At 35.5% G+C, this 20853-nt stretch overlaps 1 protein-coding gene and 1 pseudogene across 1 annotated transcript; both read left to right on the forward strand.

The window, feature by feature from the left end:
• Positions 1-1407: 1407 nt before the first annotated feature.
• Positions 1408-9027, forward strand: LOC101388464 (olfactory receptor 4S2-like). The gene is made up of 2 exons (XM_087429105.1): positions 1408-2704; positions 6394-9027. The coding sequence occupies exon 2, from the start codon at positions 6432-6434 to the stop codon at positions 7368-7370; it is 939 nt and encodes a 312-aa protein (XP_087285231.1). The 5' UTR covers positions 1408-2704; positions 6394-6431; the 3' UTR covers positions 7371-9027.
• LOC147917505 (small nucleolar RNA U3) lies at positions 3283-3389 on the forward strand (annotated as a pseudogene).
• Positions 9028-20853: the final 11826 nt, after the last annotated feature.

Consider the following 20853-nt stretch of genomic DNA (forward strand, 5'->3'; position numbering starts at 1 on the left):
TTCAGATGTGTAATCCTCAACTCTAGTCAAACCTCCTCGAACTAAATCACTTAGAAATTCATTCATGTAATAATAGGACTGAGGCAGTATCTTCCAAGTGCCACTAAATTAAACCATTTTGCTCGTCTACTTGAGCCTCCTCAAATTTTAAAATTAAGTAAAATATTTAACTGGTTTGCAAACAAATACACTATTTTGTCACTAGATTAGTGGTCCAACATGGTGATCACCCTCCCCCTTCCCTTGCCCCAACTTTGAGTCAATTGTGAAACTGTGGAAATGGCCTGAATATTTATGAACTAGTTATTTACCAAGTAGACTTGAATATAGTTTTACAAGGAGTCATTTAGTGGGGATTACACTTGCGCTTTCTCTGCCTAACAATGCTCTCCAGCTGCTGCCCAATCACTGGCCCCGCAATCCCCTCAGGGTTGTGCTGAGGCATAAAGATTGCTGACAATTTCTCTCTCGGCAACCAGGAACATAGAAAGTAGCTCTTGCAGACCAAGATAAGAAGCCATGGCATGGCTATAAACTCATAAAATCCTATCTTAGAAAAAGACAAAGAGAGAGAGAGAAAGAACAAATTAAACTCAGGAACTCAAGGCCTCTTCTTAGGCTGCAGGTGTAATCCTTTTTGGTGAAATATAGCACATAAGAGAAGCATCACTTTACATCACTCAGTCTTTTAGTGTGAATATCTGGATATAGATCACATTTCTATCTCAGAAAGGTGTATTGATCCAAGAAGCTCTCAGGTTTTCCAAATCCATGTCATGGGGGACCACACTCAAGAAGACAGCCAGAGTAAGTTTCCCTTCTGGAATGACAAGTTAGTAAGGTGAAAGAGGCAAGGGCAATTTTCATGGATTCAAAACGTATTCAAAGATAAAGAGGAATCTTTAGATTCTTCACTCATTTTACAACGTCTATTCTAGTACTTCTATTAAGTAATTTAGGAAAAGTATATTACGGTTTAAAGGGTGTATTAATATTATTTCATTTGAAATGTAGTCCTAGCTTTATCAATAACAGTGAAACCTAGGTAATTCAATTTCCTCTCTGCACTTCATTTGTTTCACCAATGGTTAAATTAATGGAATAAAGTCAAGTGATCTCTAAGATCCTTTTTACCTATATAAGTATAGATTTTACATAAGTTGTGGTCCAGTCTAAGAGGATTTGAGGAGGTCATTTAAAGATATTACTCTAAAGTGAATGGTTTTAGTTTTTATATTCACAGCACAGTACCAGACACAGAGAATGTGCTCAATAAATATTTATTAAGTGAAAGGATAAATAAATATTGGTGCTGTGTGAAATATATATATATATATATATATATATATATATATATATATATTTACATTGTGTTACCTTAACTCACTTGCAGATTTTTTTAAGACTTTACTTGCTCAGACACTGTTGTACAGAGCTTGCCATGGGATGGAGCTTGCTGTTAGGAAAGAGATCCAGAATGTTTGATATCTGCCCTTTGCAAATTGCTCACAGGAGAAACTATGACTAAATCTCTTTCCCAGAGGATTTTAAGGAGCTGTCTTGCTATTTGTTCTATTTGAAATAATTTAGGTGGTCTCATGGAGTTACATAAAGGAGCAATCTTGATTCTTTAATAGCATAGATCCCATTATAACTAGCATGCATTCTTTGGTATCATCCCAGAGAGATAAAATTTGACCTAAGAATCTGAGTGGACCAGTGGAAATAACCAGAGTTCAGGTGTCTGATACTGATGCTTCTGAAATTCCACCACTAAAGTGATTATGACTTAGATTTGCAGGTAACTTATTATTTTTATGTCCATTAATTAATTTGATTCTTGCCATGGATAGCATTGTTTTCTCACAAAGGAGGACTCCGAGGTTAACAGAAGTGAGGAAAATTGTGTGAGGTTTGTACAGCCTGTAAGAGGCAGAGCTGCAGCTCAAGCCTGGTTGTTCTATCTTTAAATCCTGTGCTCTTTCTCTCAGTGAAGATGGTAGACAGATCTTGGGTCTTAGACTTGGATTCGTTTTATGCTATCCTGAGGGGTATCCCAGATAAAGTTGAGATGGTTACCATTTAGGAGGAATAGAGCAGCTGCTCAAACATCTTTGATTATCCTTACTTGAGCTCTTACAGAAAACCATGCAAGGATATGGATTCTGCTACTACTTCAGCCAAAGGAATATATTTGAGAGGGTGAGTGTAAGTACCAGAGGCGTTTTCTAAGATTTTGAAAAGCACGGAAATACAAATAAATGAGAATTAGGAGATGAACGTGGTAAGGAGTTCAGCATCCTAAGACGACTCCTATCCAGGCGTCTCTCCTTCCTTTCAGTCAGCATGTACTCGAGTCACTAAGATGGGTAATAATAATTATATATTCACTTTCAGTGTGCCATTATATGTAACACACATTTAATCCTTATAACACTTATGTAGTATGTACCATTGTTTGTTTTTTCTGAGGAAGATCAGCCCTGAGGTAACATCCATACCACTCCTCCTCTTTTTTTTTTTTGTTTCCTGAGGAAGACTGGCCCAAGGCTAACATCAGTGCCCATCTTCTTCCACTTTATATGGGATGCTGCCACAGCATGGCCTGACAAGTGGTGCATTGGTGCATGCCAGGGATCCGAACCCGGTCCTCCAGGAGCAGAGCGCGTGCACTTAACCACTATGCCACGGGGCTGGCCCCATGGTATGTACTATTCTTATGCACATTTTACACTTGAGAAAATTGAGGCAAAGGGAAGTTAAATAACTTTCCCATAGTCATAGTGTTAGTAAGTAGTAAAGCTGGAATTTGAATCTAGGCAAGCTGGGTTTCAGACTTCTTCTTCTTCTTTTTTTTTTTAATTTTTTGTTTATTGCAGTAACATTGGTTTCTAACATTGTATAAATTTCAGGTGTACATCATTATACTTCTATTTATGCATAGATTACATCATGTTCACCACCCAAATACTAATTACAACCCATCACCACACACATGTGCCGAATTATCCCTTTTACCCTCCTCCCTCCCCCCTTCCCCTCTGGTAACCACCAATCCAATCTCTGTCTCTATGTGTTTGTTTCTTGTTGTTATTATCTACTACTTAATGAAGAAGATCATACGGTATTTTACCTTCTCCCTCTGACTTATTTCACTTTGCATAATACCCTTAATGTCCATCCATGTTGTCACAAATGGCTGGATTTCATCGTTTCTTATGGCTGAGTAGTATTCCATTGTGTATATATATACCACATCTTCTTTATCCATTCGTCCCTTGTAAGACTATACTTTCAGGGATCATTTCTATAGTTTGTTACCAGACTTCTTCTTTTTAACAACTGCTCTCCACCACCTCCCATTCCCACTGCCCTCCTACCACTAGAGTAATCTTTCTTTATGATCCCCCAAATCATTCAAGATAAATCCCAACTCCTCAACTTAACTCACAAGACTTTTTACCATCTGAGCAATTCTTCCTTTTCAGCCTCATTTCCTGACACTTCCCTTCAAGGATTCTGTGCCGAATCATATCAACCTATTGGCCTTCCCCATATGATGATTTATACCCTTTTATCTTGATAAATCCTCTTCACTAATCTAGATGTCCTTCCTGACCTGTCCTCCACTCTTCTGTGCCCACACCTTGCAATCCTCTGCATCATCTGATTAGCTCTAACTCACATTTCAAAATCCTACTCAATGATGAATTTCTCTGGAAAGATGTCCCTGACTCTCCTGGACTTCCTTACCCTTATCTCAGTGAATCGTGATTGTTAGTTTCCGTGAGGACTCCTCTATTTGATTGTCAACACACTCCAGATGAAATGATGTCTAGATTAAAGCTCAAAATCACATCACTTGTTATTGCATTCTCATTGTAAGTTTACTTTGAGCAAAGTTGGGCATAAACTGTGGATTTGTGCTGATCTTTCCAGTAGTAACTGTACTCTTTATTGGGTATAGTTAATACTGGATACAGTTAAAAGAAATACAAATACTGGATATAGTTTAAAAAAAAACCTCTTTATGATTAGCAGAAAAGGAGTCTTTTGACCATTTCAGAAGGTTTAAGACTTTCCAGTGAGAAAGAAGAGATGATGACTTTGATGCCATCAGCCCCAGTGGCATGTACATGCATTAAGAAAATAAACTCTGAAGTCCCATTGTCTAGGTTCAAATATCAGCTCTGATAATTACAAGCTCTATAACCTTTAGTAAGTTATTTACTCTCTGAGCTTCAGTTTCCTCATCTCTGAAGTGGAGATAATGATGATAACCTACCTCATAATATTGTTATGAGAATTAAATGAGTTATTAACACTTAGAACAATACCTGGCACATAGTAAGTACAATGTAAGCATTTTCTATTATTACCTAAATATTTTTTCAACCCTTATGATTTTGCCAATTGGTTATGACTGAACACAGTTTGGCTTTGTTGATATAGTGTCATAGAATATTCAAAGATTTTAAAGACATGGACCATATTCTGTAATCAAAGGACTTTGCTTCATAAGAGAGAAAATGATGCTTTAAATGCACTTCTTTATCATTAAAATTTTTCTATCTCTCTATCATCTATCTATCTATCTTCATCATCATCTTTTTTCTATCTATTGTTCTATCTGTCTTTCTATCATTTATTTAAGGGGATGTGTATTCCATGGGGTCAGGAGGCTACAATTCAAATACCAGCCCCTTCACCAACTGTGTTATATTGGATGAATTACCTAACTTCAAACTTTGGTGGTCTTTAAAATCAAGATAAAGATTATAATGTTTTTGTGAGGATAGAATAAGGTAACATATGCTAATAGTTTAGCATAAAATCCTACACATAGTAAAGTGTTAAGTAAATGTTAACTACTATTAACAGTATCTCTTTAATGGAAATGGGCAGATACTATAGTTTATTATTTCAGGAATAAAATATTTTATGAATTTTAATATTTTCTATTTTTCATCTTTATAATTTTTATATAGTAGCTGAATAGATTGCAAATTCTATTTACTAGAAATATCTCACTTCATAGATTTAAATTATGAAGTAAAACACTTCATAAATACAAAAAAAGTTACATAGATGATCTCATTTTATTTTTCTAACAGCTTTGTGAGGTAACAAACTTAATCATCCATTTTTTATAGATGAGAAAACTGAGATTTAAAGAAAATAGATGGATTTCCCTAGAGTTATCCAGTTGGTGAGGTGCTCAAACTGAAATCACTCAGCCTCTGGGCAGTGCTCTTTACACTATGTCCATGCAGAAAAGAGGTGTTTCTAGTAAAGATGGAGGATAGCTAATAATTTGCACTGCTTCAGAAAAGCCCTTTTTATTTCAAGGAACTTCTTTAGATCTTGTCTCATGATTCATCTCTTTCAAGAATTCTTCCCTGATTATTTTTATCCAATATTTTTCTTTGTATGCCTTAAACATTCCTGTACATAGTTTGTAAAACAGTATGAGACATTTGTTTTTTAACTACTGTTTATAGCATTATCTGTTTGGGACATTCTATTCCTAATTCTTACCTATGATTAAAAGGATAGAGGGCTTTTTCAAAGCAAAGGGATTGAGGATAATAGGAACCTCAATAATTTTTAAACTCTTCAGCTCTTTAGAGCAACATAGGAAAAAGTATTTCTCTGTACAGTTTGACGGCTCTTCAGGTATTCTTTACTAGCAAGCAAGGTGGAATTTTCAGATGTAGGCCAAGGCTTAGGACTCAAACTCTCCCAGTGTGATTTTTAAGCACGGGTTGTTGGTAAACGGGAGGCCACTGTATATATATGTTGTTCTCAGTCGTTAAAAATGACTCAATTTTTAATTGTTTTGAAACTTCCAATCTAGTTTATAAACTGGAAACTGAGTCTTCTTCACTTGATTAAGCAGAACATTATTCTTCTAAAGTTGATCTGTGTACGTTATATTAAAAAGATTCATCTGAGCATTTTGACATCAGATCTCTGATTCTGACTTCTTGCTTTTATCTTCAATCTCCAAAATTAATTTATCTATTTAATAATTAATTTAAGTTTTTTCATCCCAAAAAGTATTTCAGATAACAAAGAGAGAGAGAAAGATGGATAGACAAAGAGAGATATGATTAAGGAAAAATATTAAATCCAATAGATAAAAAACCCCTCATATCCTCTAGATTCCTGTGTGGGAGAAAGGAACTATAGGTCTAAGTGTAACAGAAAATCAAATGTGAGTCAATAATGTAGTAACAAAATTAATAATGAGAAACATATTCATTAACTATGTTCAAGAAATATGAAAATTTCCTCTACTATATTTAGCATCATTTAAATATTTTCATAAGGCTGTTCCTGTAAGGCTTTACCATGCTTACAATGGTTAATAACATTTATTTATTTTTACAGAGAACCAGAGCCACTCAACCAATCCAGCCTAGGTCCCCATGGAAGGAGTCAACAATGTTACTGAGTTTATCTTCCTAGGACTTTCCCAAGATCCCAGAATGCAACTGATTCTCTTTGCCCTCTTCCTCCTCTTCTACATCGTGATCATCGTGGGAAATCTGCTCATTTTGCTTACGGTCTTTTCTGATCCCCGGCTCCACACACCCATGTATTTCTTCCTCAGTAACCTGTCCTTTGTGGACGTTGCCTATTCCTCAGCCATGGCACCCAAGATGATTGAAGACTTTGTTTCTGAGAAAAAGACTATTTCCTACTGGGGCTGTGTAACTCAGATGTTTACCTTCCACTTTTTTGGTTGTGCTGAGATTTTTGTTTTGACTGTCATGGCTTTTGACCGTTATGCAGCCATCTGCCAACCTCTCCGTTATACCACCATCATGAGTGCCAATGCTTGTATTGTGCTGGCATCACTGTCCTGGTTAGGATCCCTGGGTCATTCTTTTGTTCAGACCCTCTTGACATTTCAACTGCCTTTCTGCGATGCTCAAGTCATTGACCACTACTTCTGTGATGTCCACCCAGTCCTAAAACTTGCCTGTGCTGATACAACCCTGGTAAATATGTTGGTGATTGCCAATAGTGGTCTCATCTCTCTGGGGTGTTTCCTCATTCTTCTGGCCTCCTACACAGTCATTCTATTTATTCTTCGGAAGCGGTCTGCAGAGAGTCGACACAAGGCTCTCTCTACCTGTGGATCTCATCTGACTGTAGTAACTTTCTTCTTTCTCCCTTGCATCTTTATTTATCTCCGTCCATCCACAGCTTTCCCACTGGATAAGGCTGTGTCTGTGTTCTATACTACCATCACCCCAATGCTAAACCCACTCATCTATACTCTGAGAAATGAGGATGTAAAGAATGCCATGAAACGACTACGGAGTCGCAAGTTCTCTTCTAAGGAAAAGCAAAAGGGATAGTTTGTCAGAAAAGCAAAATCAGAGAATTGGCTGAAACCTTTAATGGTATCTATCTTATTAATAATTTTAAAGAATAATCTCTAAAATTCAATGATCTTGTACTTTTCTTTTAACAGAGAATAATTTGAGGCTATTTCATTTCTCTGCCTTTAGGTGGGCTAAACTTAAACCATCCATACTGGCAAGAATTTTCTCCTCTTATTTCTAGATACTTCTACTCAGTATCTCATTTAACTGCTTTAGATCAATTCAAATCTAACACTCTTAAGCTATAATTTAGTGATTTAGAATGGAGTTACAAGAGAAAGACATCTCTGAGGAATCAGATCATTTCTCACAAAAAAAATTTATCTTCCCAGGAGCTGCCTTCTTATTTCTCTCCCTCTCTTTTTCCTCTCTCCCTCCCACCTTTGTTCTTTTGTGTGTGTGTGTGTGTGTGTGTGTGTGAGGGAGATCAGCCCTGAGCTAACATCCGTGCTAATCCTCCTCTTTTTGCTGAGGAAGACCGGCTCTGAGCTAACATCTACTGCCAATCCTCCTCCTTTTTTTGTTCCTCAAAGACCCAGTAGATAGCTGTATGTCATAGTTGCACATCCTTCTAGTTGCTGTACGTGGGACGCGGCCTCAGCATGGCCAGAGAAGCGGTGCTGCAGTGCGCGCCCGGATCCGAATCAGGGCCCCAGTAGCGGAGCGCACGCACTTAACCGCTAAGCCACCAGGCCAGCCCCACCTTCCTTCTTTTTTTTTTTTTTTAAGATTTTATTTATTTATTCCCCCCCCCAAAGCCCCAGTAGATAGTTGTATGTCATAGCTGCACTTCCTTCTAGTTGCTGTATGTGGGACACGGCCTCAGCATGGCCGGAGAAGTGGTGCGTGGGTTCGCGCCTGGGATCTGAACCCGGCCGCCAGGAGCGGAGCGCGCGCACTTAACCGCTAAGCCACGGGGCCGGCCCCTCACCTTCCTTCTTATTTTCTTTCTTTCCTAGTCTTTTCCCACAAATTATCACATAATCTAGTAGGGGAAATAGATTCATAAAGAGATAACTGTAATGCAATGCAGCAAATGTGGAAAATGCTAAATAGAAATAGATACTGCATACAATGAAGAAGTTGGTATAAACTGACAAACTGCCCAAAGGATGGTTTCTGTACAGTAAAAAAAAGAAAAAACAAAGTAGAGAAACAGCATTTTACATATCTTGCTGGGGAGCAATTTTTTTAAAGACGCTCTTGGAGAATTTGAATATTCTCTATCACCCCAATAGTACGATAACATTTTTACTAAAAGCAATCTGACTTTTTTTTTTGCAATACACAGAATAGATTAATTAAAGCAACTAAATGAATTGACAGTTGAACTATTGAAGTGACTAAGTCAAGGAGATATATTTCTATTATGAATTTTTAGTTAAAATTGTTTTCAATTTTTAACAAGGACAAAATGGAACATGCACATTTCTTTTGTGTGGTATTCTTAATAAAATTAGAGAATAGCTGGATATTCTCAATAATTCAGAAAAGGCATTTTTATTCTGAAGAACTTTTCAGATTTTGTTTCATAATTCATATTTTTTAAGAATTTTGCCCTGATTATTTTCATCCAACATTTATTTTCTATGTGCCTTCAACACTCCTGTATGCAGTTTATAAAAAAGTATCAGACACTTATTTTTTCTGTCTTTTGTTTTTTAGTGGATGTTTTTTCATTTCCAGAACTTATTGAGGATATAAATAATGTATCTTCTTTTCTACTGTCCATATATAGCACAGAGATGGCTGCACAATAGATACTGTGACAGAGTCTGCCATTTGTAACCCCGATATCCATTGTTTCTTTTTTTCCTTAGTGACAGAGACTTGACATTATTTATGATGACTCAGCTAAAATATTGCATTTATCAGTGTCTCCTTTGCAGCTGGGGGTGGGCAATATAATGTTAACAGTAGCTGGTGGGTGGGACATTTGAAAATTCTTTAAAATGGTTTCTCCACACGTTAGCCCTTCCATAGACGATCACCATGAAAATTTTGCTGCATTTACTTATAGTCTTTTTTCATATTACCTTTCCTCTGCAAAAAGGATCATTCTATACATTTTGTAAATACCTAATTTTTATAAGTAATAAATACACTGAAATTATATCTAAAATGGCAGGCTACATTCATTTTCCTTTTCCTTCCTAAGATCTAAATATAATAATAATAATAGTAATAATAATAACAATAGCAAAGGGGAAAAACGTTTAAACTCACAAGAACAAAGAAAACAGGACAGAAGTTAGATGCACACAAATGATTCCAACAGATGTTTGGAAAAGAGAAGACCAAGGTGTGGCAACTGATTTGGCAGAGTAGAGAAGACTACCTACCAATTGAGAGGGATACTGAGGAGAAATGCACAGATTTATCTCCCAGAATCCCTGACATGTTTGAGATGCCAGGACACCAGGTAAAGGAGATGGTGGGGTTCAGGGCTAGTAATAGGGAGATTGACAGAAAGGGAATATTTCAGTCTCCCATCCACTCTTTCCACACCACACTCCCAGATGCTCACACAGGCATATCCTTCACAAACAGAATATTGGCATCTTTGTGTTAAGAAATTGAATGGTATTAGAGAAGAGACTTTCACATTCTACCTTTGGAGATCACAAATTCAATGGCTGCCTCTCTTCTGGATCCCTGACCAGAAGCCTACCAATTAGTGAGCTCTGCTCCATTGATCCAGAGCTTTTAGTCAAATTTTTAGTGTTTTATTCTTTAATATACATAAGACATTTAAAGAAAAAAAAGTGAGCCTTTAGGAAGGCCAAAAGGACTCTGGTGGAATCAAAGGTAACACAAGAAGAAATAGACTTTAAAAAACTGTTCGTATCTTTAAATTGATGAGAGAAAATATTTGCAATCCTGAAATGAGAATATGATGCCATAGAAAATAAACAGAAGTCATAGGATGCAGTAGAGATGACTGAATGCAGAAGAATAGAAGCCCCAGGAAGGGAGGCTTCAGAAAACAGAGAGAGGAGAGTAGGTATTTATATTATCTAAGGTGATGTTGGAGCATCTTAATCATAAATGTATAGTCAATCAACTGGAACACTTTGATATATTTGAGGAAATTTTCTATATCATTTAGGTTCCTAACAGAAAACTGATGACATGATCAAGATAGGATAATTTGAGGATGGTTTATTCTAAAAGAGACTGTCTATAAAGTTGCAGGTATGGAGGTATGACATGAAACAGCACCAGAACCAAGTGTTAGAAGCAGCAGAGCTGTTAACACCATTATGCCTGAAGGGACTGGGAGAAATAGAAAAGGAGAGAGATTTGAGGTAGCCATTTGAGAGGACCAGTGACCTTCAGTGGAAGGACAATTGACAGGGTGGTCAAGGGAATAAATACCCCTCACTCACCCCCCTTTCTTAAATCATCTGCTAGGGCATGTCATTGGCTGAACCCAATCACAAAACAGATGACAGAGGAGCCTTGCTGATAAAATCTATAAAGATCATCTGGAGCAGAATGCAGGAGAAGAGGGTAGTGAGAGGATCTGGTGGGGCAAATGGAAGATTTTCAGCATATTTTCCAAAAGAAACATGACATAACTACTAACTTAGTAAAAAGAAAAAGGCATACAAGAAAGGATGTATATTTATCATTCAGTACTTGGCCTTATGGAGAAAAAATATACAATTGTAATAATGTTATTCTTACTATTTATTTAATTAAAAAAATGTGATGTGATTATATGGAGAGGATGGAAAGAAGAGACTTTAGAAAATGTTATATTTCAGAGCTAAATTCTTATTTTGCCATGACAAGAAGTCAAATGATAATGTTTAAAAGGAATTTATAAGAAATAACAAAATGGGTATTTTATTTAGAAATATATAGTTAATACTAGAAGTAATAATTTAAAAAAATGAGAGAGTATAGGGTAGAAGTTAGCATAATGCCCTCCAGGTACATCTTGTTGCAAATACCAGGATTTCCTTCTTTTTTAAGGTTGAATAATATTTTCCATTCATCTGTCAATGGACACTTAGGTTGTTTCCGTGTCTTGCCTATTCTGAATAATGCTGCAATGAACATGGAAATATAGATATCATTTTGAGATAAGGGCTTTGTTTCCTTTGGATATATACCCAGAAGTGGGATTGCTGGATCATATGGTAGTTCTATTGTATTGAGGAAACATCATACTATTTTCTATAGTGGCTGTACCAATTTACATTCCCACTGACAGTGCACAGGAGTTCCCTTTTCTCCACATCTTCACCAGCATTTGTTATCTCTTGTGTTTTAGTGATAGCTATCCTAACAGGTGTGAGATAATATCTCATTGTGGTTTTGATTTGTATTTCCGTGATGATTAGCGATGTTGAGCACCTTTTCATATACCTGTTGCCATTTCTGTGTCTTCTTTGGAAAAATGTCTCTTCAGGTTTTTTGCCCATTGTTTAATCAGATTATTTTTTTCTGCTGTTAAGTTGTATGAGTTCCTTGTACATGTTGTATATCAACCCCTTATTGGATATGTGGTTTGAAAATACTTTCTACTATGCCATAGGTTGCTCTTTAATTTTGTTGATGATTTCCTTTGCTGTACAGAAGCTTCTTAGTTTGATGTAGTCCCATTTGTTTATTTTTGCTTTTGTTACCTTTGCTTTTGGTGTCAAATCAAAAAATTCACTGCCAAGACCAATGTCAAGGAACTTTTTCTATGTATTTTCTTCTAGGGGTTTTACAGTATCAGGTCTTACATCCAAGTCCTTGATCCGTTTTGAGTTGAATTAAGTAAAATTATCTCTGTTTTAAGATGACATGATATTATATATGGAAAACCAGCAAAAAATTGTTAGAACTAATAAAATATTCAGTAAAATTACAGGATACAAAATTAATATACAGAAATCAGTGGGGTTTCTATACACTAACAATGAACTGCTAGAAAGAGAAATTAAGAAAACAATCTCATTTACAATAGCATCAAAAAGAATAAAATACATAAGAAGAAATGTAACCAAGTAGGTGAAAGATCTGACATTGAACACTATGAGACATTGATGAGAGAAATTGAAGAAGATACAAATAAATGGAAAGATATTCTGTGATTGTATGTCAGAAGAATTAATATTGCTAAAACATCCATACTACCCAAAGCGATCTACTGATTCAATACATTCTCTATAAAAATTTCAATGGCATTTTTTCACAGAAATAGGAAAAAACCATCCTAAAATTCTTTTGGCACCTCAAAAGAACCCGAACACTCAAAGCAATTTTAAGAAAGGTCAAAGCTGGAGGCGTCACACTTTCTGATTTCAAGCTGTATTTCAAGGCAATAGTAATCAAAGCAGTATGGTATTGTCATAAAGGCAGACACCCAAATCAATGGAACAAAATAGAGAGCCCAGAAATAAACCCACATATATAAGGTCAATTGATTTTCTACAAAAGCACCAAGAATATACAATTGGTAAAGGGCAATATCTTCAATAAATGGTGTTAACAAAACTGCATATCCACATGCAGAAGAATAAAACTGGACCCCTATCATACACCATTCACAAGAATTTAGTATTTGAGATCCTGGATGATACTACCAAAGCTAGACTGTATTATCAGTATTAGCAGTTCTGGAGTCAAGGGAAATTATATTTGCTAGTGCTGTGTGTTATCACCTTTGTTCCAATTAGATTTTGTGTATTTGTGTAATTAAATTGAGAGCATAAACTATCTTCGTTGTATACATATTTGTGGTCATCTCCAGCCAAACTTTAGCTCATCTGAAATGCTTGCAGTTCCCTAACTGGTTTGTAAAATTTTGAGTATTTTTTGTCTTTTTTGTTTATCGATTCTTAAGTGCTCCTTACATATTGGACTTACTGCAAATTTATTTTTCCTTGTATTATTTGCCTCAAGTGATTTATGTTAATATTTTTTAATTGTTTTCAATTTGTCATTTTTTTCCTGTGTGTATTTGTAAACGAGAATTTTTTATTTATTTATTTTTTTGAGGACGATCGGCCCAGAGCTAACATCTGCCAATCCTCCTCTTTTTGCTGAGGAAGACTGGCCCTGGGCTAACATCCATGCCCATCTTCCTCCACTTTATATGGGATGCTGTCACATCATGGCTTGACAAGCGGTGCGTCAGTGCATGCCCAGGATCCGAACCGGCGAACCCCAGGCCACTGCAGTGGAGCACATGCACTTAACCACTTGCACCTCTGGGCCAGCCCCGTGAGAAGTTTTAAGTTTTGATTACTATAGCTTTGTAGTATAATTTGAAGTCAGCATGTGTGATGCCTCCAGCTTTGCCTTCTTTCTCAAGATTGCTTTGGCTATTCAGGATCTTTTGTGGTTCCATACAAATTTTAAGATTCTTTGCTCTATTTCTGTGAAAAATGTCATTGGAATTTTGATGGGGATTGCATTGAATCCATAGATTTCTTTGGCTAATATGGACATATAACAGTATTAATTCTTCCAATCTATGATCACAGAATACCTTTGCATTTATTTGTGTCTTCTTCAAATTCTTTCATCAATGTCTTATAGTTTTCAGTGTACAAGTCTTCCACCTCATTGGCCAAATTTATTCTTAAGTATTTTATTCTTTTCAATGCAATTGTAAATAGGATTGTTTTCTTAATTTCTCTAATTGTTCATGATTAGTGTATAGAAACACAATGAATTTCTGTATATTGATTTTGCATCCTGAAATTTAACTGAATTCACTTATTAGTTATAACAGTTTTTTGGTGAAGTCTTTAGGATTTTCTATATATAATATCATGTCATCTGTGAATAGTGACAATTTTACTTCTTCCTTTGCAATTTGGATGCTTTTAGTTCTTTTTCTTGCCTAATTGCTCTGGTTAGGACTTCCATTACTATGTTGAATAAAAATGGCAAGAGTGGGCATCCTTGTCTTGTTCCTGATCTTAGAGGAAAAGTTTTCAGCTTTTCACCATTGAGTATTATGTTAGCTGTGGGCTTGTCATATATGGCCTTTATTATGTTAAGATATGTTCCCTCTGAACCCACTTTTTTGAGAGTTTTTATCATAAATGTATGTTGAATTTTGTCAAATGCTTTTTCTGCATCTATTGAGATGATCATATGATTTTTATCCTTTATTTTGTTAATGTGGTATATCACATTGACTTATTTGAAGACGTGAACCATCCTTGCATCTCTGGAATAAATCCCACTTGATCATAGTGTATGATCCTTTTTTTTGTTTTGTTTTTGTGAGGAAGATCAGCCCTGAGCTAACATCCATGCCAATCCTCTTTTTGCTGAGGAAGACTGGCCCTGAGCTAACATCTGTGCAGATCTTCCTCCACTTTACGCGGGATGCTGCCACAGCATGGCATGACAAGCGGTGCGTCGGTGCGTGCCCGGGATCCGAACCCAGGCTGCCAGCAGTGGAGCCCGCGCATTTAACTGCTATACCACAGGGCCAGCCCCATATGATCCTTTTAATATATTATCGAATTCCGTTTGCTAATAGTTTGTTGAGGACTTTTGTATCTATATTCATAAAGGATATTGGCCTGTAATTTTTGTGTGTGTGGTGTGCTTATCCGGTTTTGGTATCAAGTTAATGCTGGCCTCATAAAATGAATTTTGAAGTGTTCTCCCCTTTTCTATTTTTTGGAAGAGTTTGAGAAGAATTGGTATTAAATTTGAGAAGTTTTAAGTTTTAATATTATCAAATGTAATTGTTTTTCCTTTTGTTTTTTTTTCATTTGGGAGAATATACTTAAGAATTCTTTATTCATTCCAAGATAATTTACATAGCCACTTTACATTTTTAGTAGTTTCTTTTTTAACTCTTTTTCAATTTATGTACGTATAGGATATAAAATCTAATTTTCCTTTTTAAAAAGTGGTTAACAAATTGTTCCAACTCAATTTATTAAATTATTTGTCCTCTCCAAATTAAGTTGAGCCAATATCTAATGTTTCCTACTAAATTTTATTATGTTTCAAATATGTTACTGTATTTGTTCCAATAATATATCTTTCTATTTTTGTGACAGTACTACATGATAACTTTATAGTTCAATATTTTTGGCCTAAAAAATATTGATTTTTCTAGTATATTTATTTTTCCAACTGAAATTTAGAATAATTTTGTCAATATCTCAAAAATTCTGTTCAAAATATGATTTGTATTGTTTAGATTTAAGTATTAACCTAAGGAAAATGATTATTTTCCAATATTACTTTTGTCTATTTAGGACTATGTTATGTCTTTCTATTTATTAAATTTATATATTTTAGCAGAGAATTGTCATTTATTCATATAAGTCCTTTGTGCTTTTTAAATTAGGCATTTTTTTTAGTTATCTTATTATTTTTTGTGTTAATGTTGGCTAAAATATTGTAAATTCTAAAGTGTTCAAATATAATTAAGGGCAAAAATAGATGTATACTCTCAGAATTGCCAATCAAACTTTGTATGAATATTTAGCCAAAGCAATAAAATAAAAGATAGTAACTTGTAAAAGTGGGACTTAAAGTTAACATTATTTGTGTATGATGTGAACCTAAAGCTCTCTTCATTTTTTAAAATTTTCAGTTAGAACATTTCTAAGGATATTGTCTTCTGTTGAATGTTTCATGCATTCTTCCTTTTCCATTGTTCTTAACTGCTTTTCTATCAACCTCATATTGATTATTTTATTCTAACTCAATATCAAACAAGGAGTGAAGGACTCAGACTATATCCTGCTTGGATGTCCCTACAATCCTCTTCTCAAAATTATACTTAAAGAACACATTTCAGCAACTAATCCAGTTTCCAGGAACTGACATGCTTTCACCTTGTGCATTTCTACTTTGTTCTTGGTCTTTCTCCTAGCTTAACTGCTGGATTCTATTTTCTAAGCCATTCTAAGACCAGAAAAAACATCTCCTAGCATACTTTGTTATCACAGTCCTTCCTGCCTTCACCTGTATTTACAGCACTTTAACTGTAGGGACTAGATATGGCCCACTTCTAAACTTCCCTAGTCTGTCTTCTGAAATTTCAGTCTCTGTGATTATTTCTCTCTCAGAGAAGATTTGGAAGGGAAAGAGAAGGTTGATTACTCAGGTCCTCTGACCCAGGGCAAGTGCCATGAATTCTTCAATTGGTCTCCATTTCATGAAGCAGTTCTAGGACATGCCACGTGCTAAAATCTAGGTCGATTTAAAAAAAAAAGAAACTAATTCAGCACTAATTGCTTATTAATCGATGTTTATTCTCACTGAAAGTTGGAATACATTTTCTACTAGCCTTATTGACACTTTTATTATTTCTTTGTTTTTCATTATCATGATTATAATTTATGGCCCTAATATGTGCCAGATTCTGTACTGGGCAGGTGACATATGTTTTCTCAATTTTCTTTCATAGTAACTCTATATCTTCTTAGCATCTCTAGTTCCCAGATAAGAAAAATTAAGTTCTGAGCTATAGTAACTTGCCCAAGGAAATGGACTCAGGAAGTCTTCTAAATAAAATGCAGTTAGAAAGAGACTTGGATAGTTCTACTACTTTTGTGATAATCAAAAGGATTTATAGACAACATAACACTTTCATTATTTCTATATTTTCATGTACATTTAATAAAAATTTGGAGGAAGCTGAATTGAAGTTTTTCAACCATTTAAAACTGAACATAAGCTAAGCTTTTTGATAATTTTTGAGTTTAATCAGACTCTTTAAAGTCTGATTGCTGTTCTGATTTGCCCTTTGAGGCCATTCATAAGAAATTACATTTTAAGCCCCTTCTGAGTCTTTTCATCTTAAACTTAAACACAAGGTTTCAGAACTTTATCGAAGAATACCTGATAGACTTCTCATGGATCATTGAGGAGGCTTTTTTTTTTTTTTTTTAATTAAAAGGTAATTCTGTCATCCTCATTTCACAAACATCAAGTACGGCCATTGAGAATATAATATGAAGATTACTTTAGGAGGGAAATTTTACGAAAGGTATGAGATGGAGATCAGGCTGATAGAATAAAATTGAGATACAACCTGAAGTTATTTGTTATAGAACATTTGTACATGAGAGATACAGACAAGTGTTTGTGGATTCATAGATGGGAGAGTCAATTACAGGTTGATTTAGGGAAATAAGGACTGTTTCTCTTTTGTTCATCACTGTATGCCTGGTGCCTCGTACAGTGTCTGAAATGTAGTAGATATAATTAAGCACAGGTAGAAAACATTGAGTAAAAGTTATAAGTATTAAGGACTTCATTGCAAACATGGGCAAACTATTCAAGCAATTTATGCAATCTTAACATTAGATTTCCATTTTTCTAAGGATCCAACATCTCTAAGTGATACAGTCCTATGGGACAGTAGAATTGGAAATAATCCTACTCTAGAGGACATATCACACATGATAACATTTTCCATCTCTAATCCAGAGAAATTAACCATTTTCCTTACTTGTTCTGGACAACTCAGATGTTGTGTTTCCGTCCTCCTTGGATGAAGCACACATCAACTTTTAAATTATTCTCTCAGGGCTTTGATTCCTAGCTGGCTAGCCCTGGCCTCCAGAGAATTGATTTTCTTAGTCAGAACCCATGGTTCTAGTTAGCTCATTGTTACATCAGACAAGGAGCTGATATATACAAAAATATAGAAGACAAAGCTTTCTGTTGTGGATGGGGGAAGAGGCACCTTCTACTCCTTCTATAGTCCCTGACTACACCAAGACTGGCTCAGGAATTGGTATGTGGGAAAATGGTGTAATAATATTTACATAAACCACTCTATTTTTGAGGCAAGAAGATGGACATGATGGGAATAACTATGTAAAATACTCATAGAATAGTGATAAGAAGCAGAAAGCCTCAAGTAAGGAAAGGTCTTAGAGAAACATGGTGATTATATAGAACAGTTCTTGACCACGGAGTTCGTGGACAAGCTATTTCTTCTTTTGCTTATCTCCACAACTAACACATTTTAAACCCAAGGCTGAACAGGGCATTGAGAAGACACCTTGGTCATCTCATACTTACAGGATGAACCATTCTTAAACAATGTCAGACAGAGAAAGTTGTGCTTATTTATGGTTCTTTACAGAGTGCCAAATCATTAAAATAACTTTTCAAAATTTTGAATCCTGTTACTCTTGAAATGAAGTCAGTAAAAACCTGGCTTATGATGGTTCTTCAGGCTGGCCATTGTGAAGATGAGGGAGATGGGGCCTTAGTTGTTTCATTTTGAAGGGAATGGAGTTGGTAGTAGCAACAACTTTGGAAATGAATAAGAAAAAAAAAAAAAAAAAAGAAACTTAAAAGCAAAGAGACTCTTGTTTGAAATTAATGTGGGTAGAATAGTTTTTTTTAAAGAGAATTCCAGGAAACAAAATCAGGAATCATGAAGCAGAGTCAGAAAACACTAAATTAATTAATCAAATAATTAGATTTGGGAGTATTTGACAATATTTTTTTTTACAAAATCATCATTATTTATTCGTTTAAGAATCCGTTTAATCATGCATTTATTCATTCATTCAACAAACACATATTGAGGACCATAATGTGCTAGGAGCTATCTTAGGCACTACATAGTTATATAAATGAGACATTCTACATGACCTCAAGCGGCTCGGAGTTTCTGTTATATTTTGACCAAAATATAAACTGAAAAATTACAATGCAATGAGTAAAGTTTTTATTGGAGACGTGAACAGAGTACTACTATGGGAGCCCAAATTTCTATGGTGCTTTTTAGAAATTATTAATACAAAATTCCAGGCATATGGGCAAGGAGGCCTTCTGAGAATAGCTGGAGGATTTAATAATAGTGATTCATCAGTAGTCACATAGGACTGTTGTCTGGGGAAAATGGGAAGAGATGGTAGTGTTTAGAAGTCAGATGTTCTTGTCCTCCTCTCCAAGCTGTTTCTTAGACTTGTTCTCAACCTTCCAGATCCAAGGATAGTAGCTGGGGATAGAGTGGGGGTAGAGAAGTATAAACAGACATTAAAGGGTAATATTTTGGAAATCATATGTTAGGATGATAGTGTTTCTATTGAACTTGCTATGTTGCAAGTGGACTATGATGACAATAATAACAATAATAATAATAGTTATTATTATTTGTGTCAGCTATGTGCCAGGGATTTTTCTGAGCTTATATGCATTATCTCATTAATTCATACAACAATATCTATGAGGTAGGTGCTATTATCTCTATTGCACTGATGGGGCCCATTGAGGCAGAGAGAAGTAAGTTGCTCGGAGTCACACAGCTAGTAAGTGGTCAGCTGTAGTTAGAACCAAGGTGCCCAGGCTCCGTATATAAGTCTATTAAAAGAGAAACGCTCAAGCAGCAAATGATCCTCAAAGCACTCTCGTATTGAGCTCAGCCCTTCTCTGATCCTAACGCTTTCTTCCTGCATAGTTTACTGTGGGCAACAAAGTATGCAGGAAATCAAGTTAATTACTACATCTTGGCATTTTCTGCAGTTGGTTTATTTATGAGACTCAAAGTCCCTGGTCTCCATATACCCATCTATGTGGTGAAGATGTTTTTGTACACTACCTCTTCACTGTCTTCCAGAATAAGATAGGTGTGCTTGGTATCTTAAGAATAGGAAAAATTCATTCAAATTATTTCTTTTATGTGTTGTATATATCCACAATGGTGATTATGTCATTGTTCCTCCACATTGTCACCCACATCACTCCCAATTTACATTTCTGGGACCTTGACTCTTAATCCACTTTTATTTTCATAGAATCCTAGAATTATAGAGCTGGAATAGTCCTTAAAATTCTAGTTAAAATCCCTCATGTTGCTAGGAAGAAACTGAGGTAGAGGGAGGTCGAATGGCCTTCCCAATATGATAAAGGTTTGGGTGGCTTGGCTGTGGTGACAATCCAAGTCTCCCAATTCTTGCTCAGTGCTCTTTACAGCTGCCTTTCAAACTGGAGTACAAGTCAGATAAGTATCCTACACTTTCTAAAATTCAATTCTTTGTGAAGGTTTAGGAGAATTTTTTTAAAAGAATATAATGTTATATGTGTGAGTGTCTGTATGCAACATCTATAAGATAGGACAAAAGCCTTTAAATAATGACTTTGTTTATGTGATTCCTTATCCTACTGTTACAAAAAATATCTTTTCTTGAATGATGGGCTCTAACATGATCTTACTGAAGTAGAATACTCTCTAAAAATAAATGTCATATATCTCTATTTTCTGAAAATCTAGTACCTTCCTGCTGTACTTACCTATGTACCCCATCCCCTACCTGAGCTTAGTCACCATTTCTCAGTGTTTCCTTAGCTCTTTCCCGTAGCTCAGCAAGGCTGAAGCTCTACTACATAGCCTTCACCATTATTCCCATGAGCAGCTGATCTGAAAGGCTAAAGTACCTTTCTTCTCTGAGGAAGCGTTTTCAATAAATCATCACTTGAATCTATTTATAAACATTTTTCTTTTTTTATT

This window comes from Ceratotherium simum, chromosome 3, assembly GCF_057802395.1.
Source record: "Ceratotherium simum simum isolate JZ-2026a chromosome 3, ASM5780239v1, whole genome shotgun sequence".
NCBI lineage: Eukaryota > Metazoa > Chordata > Mammalia > Perissodactyla > Rhinocerotidae > Ceratotherium > Ceratotherium simum.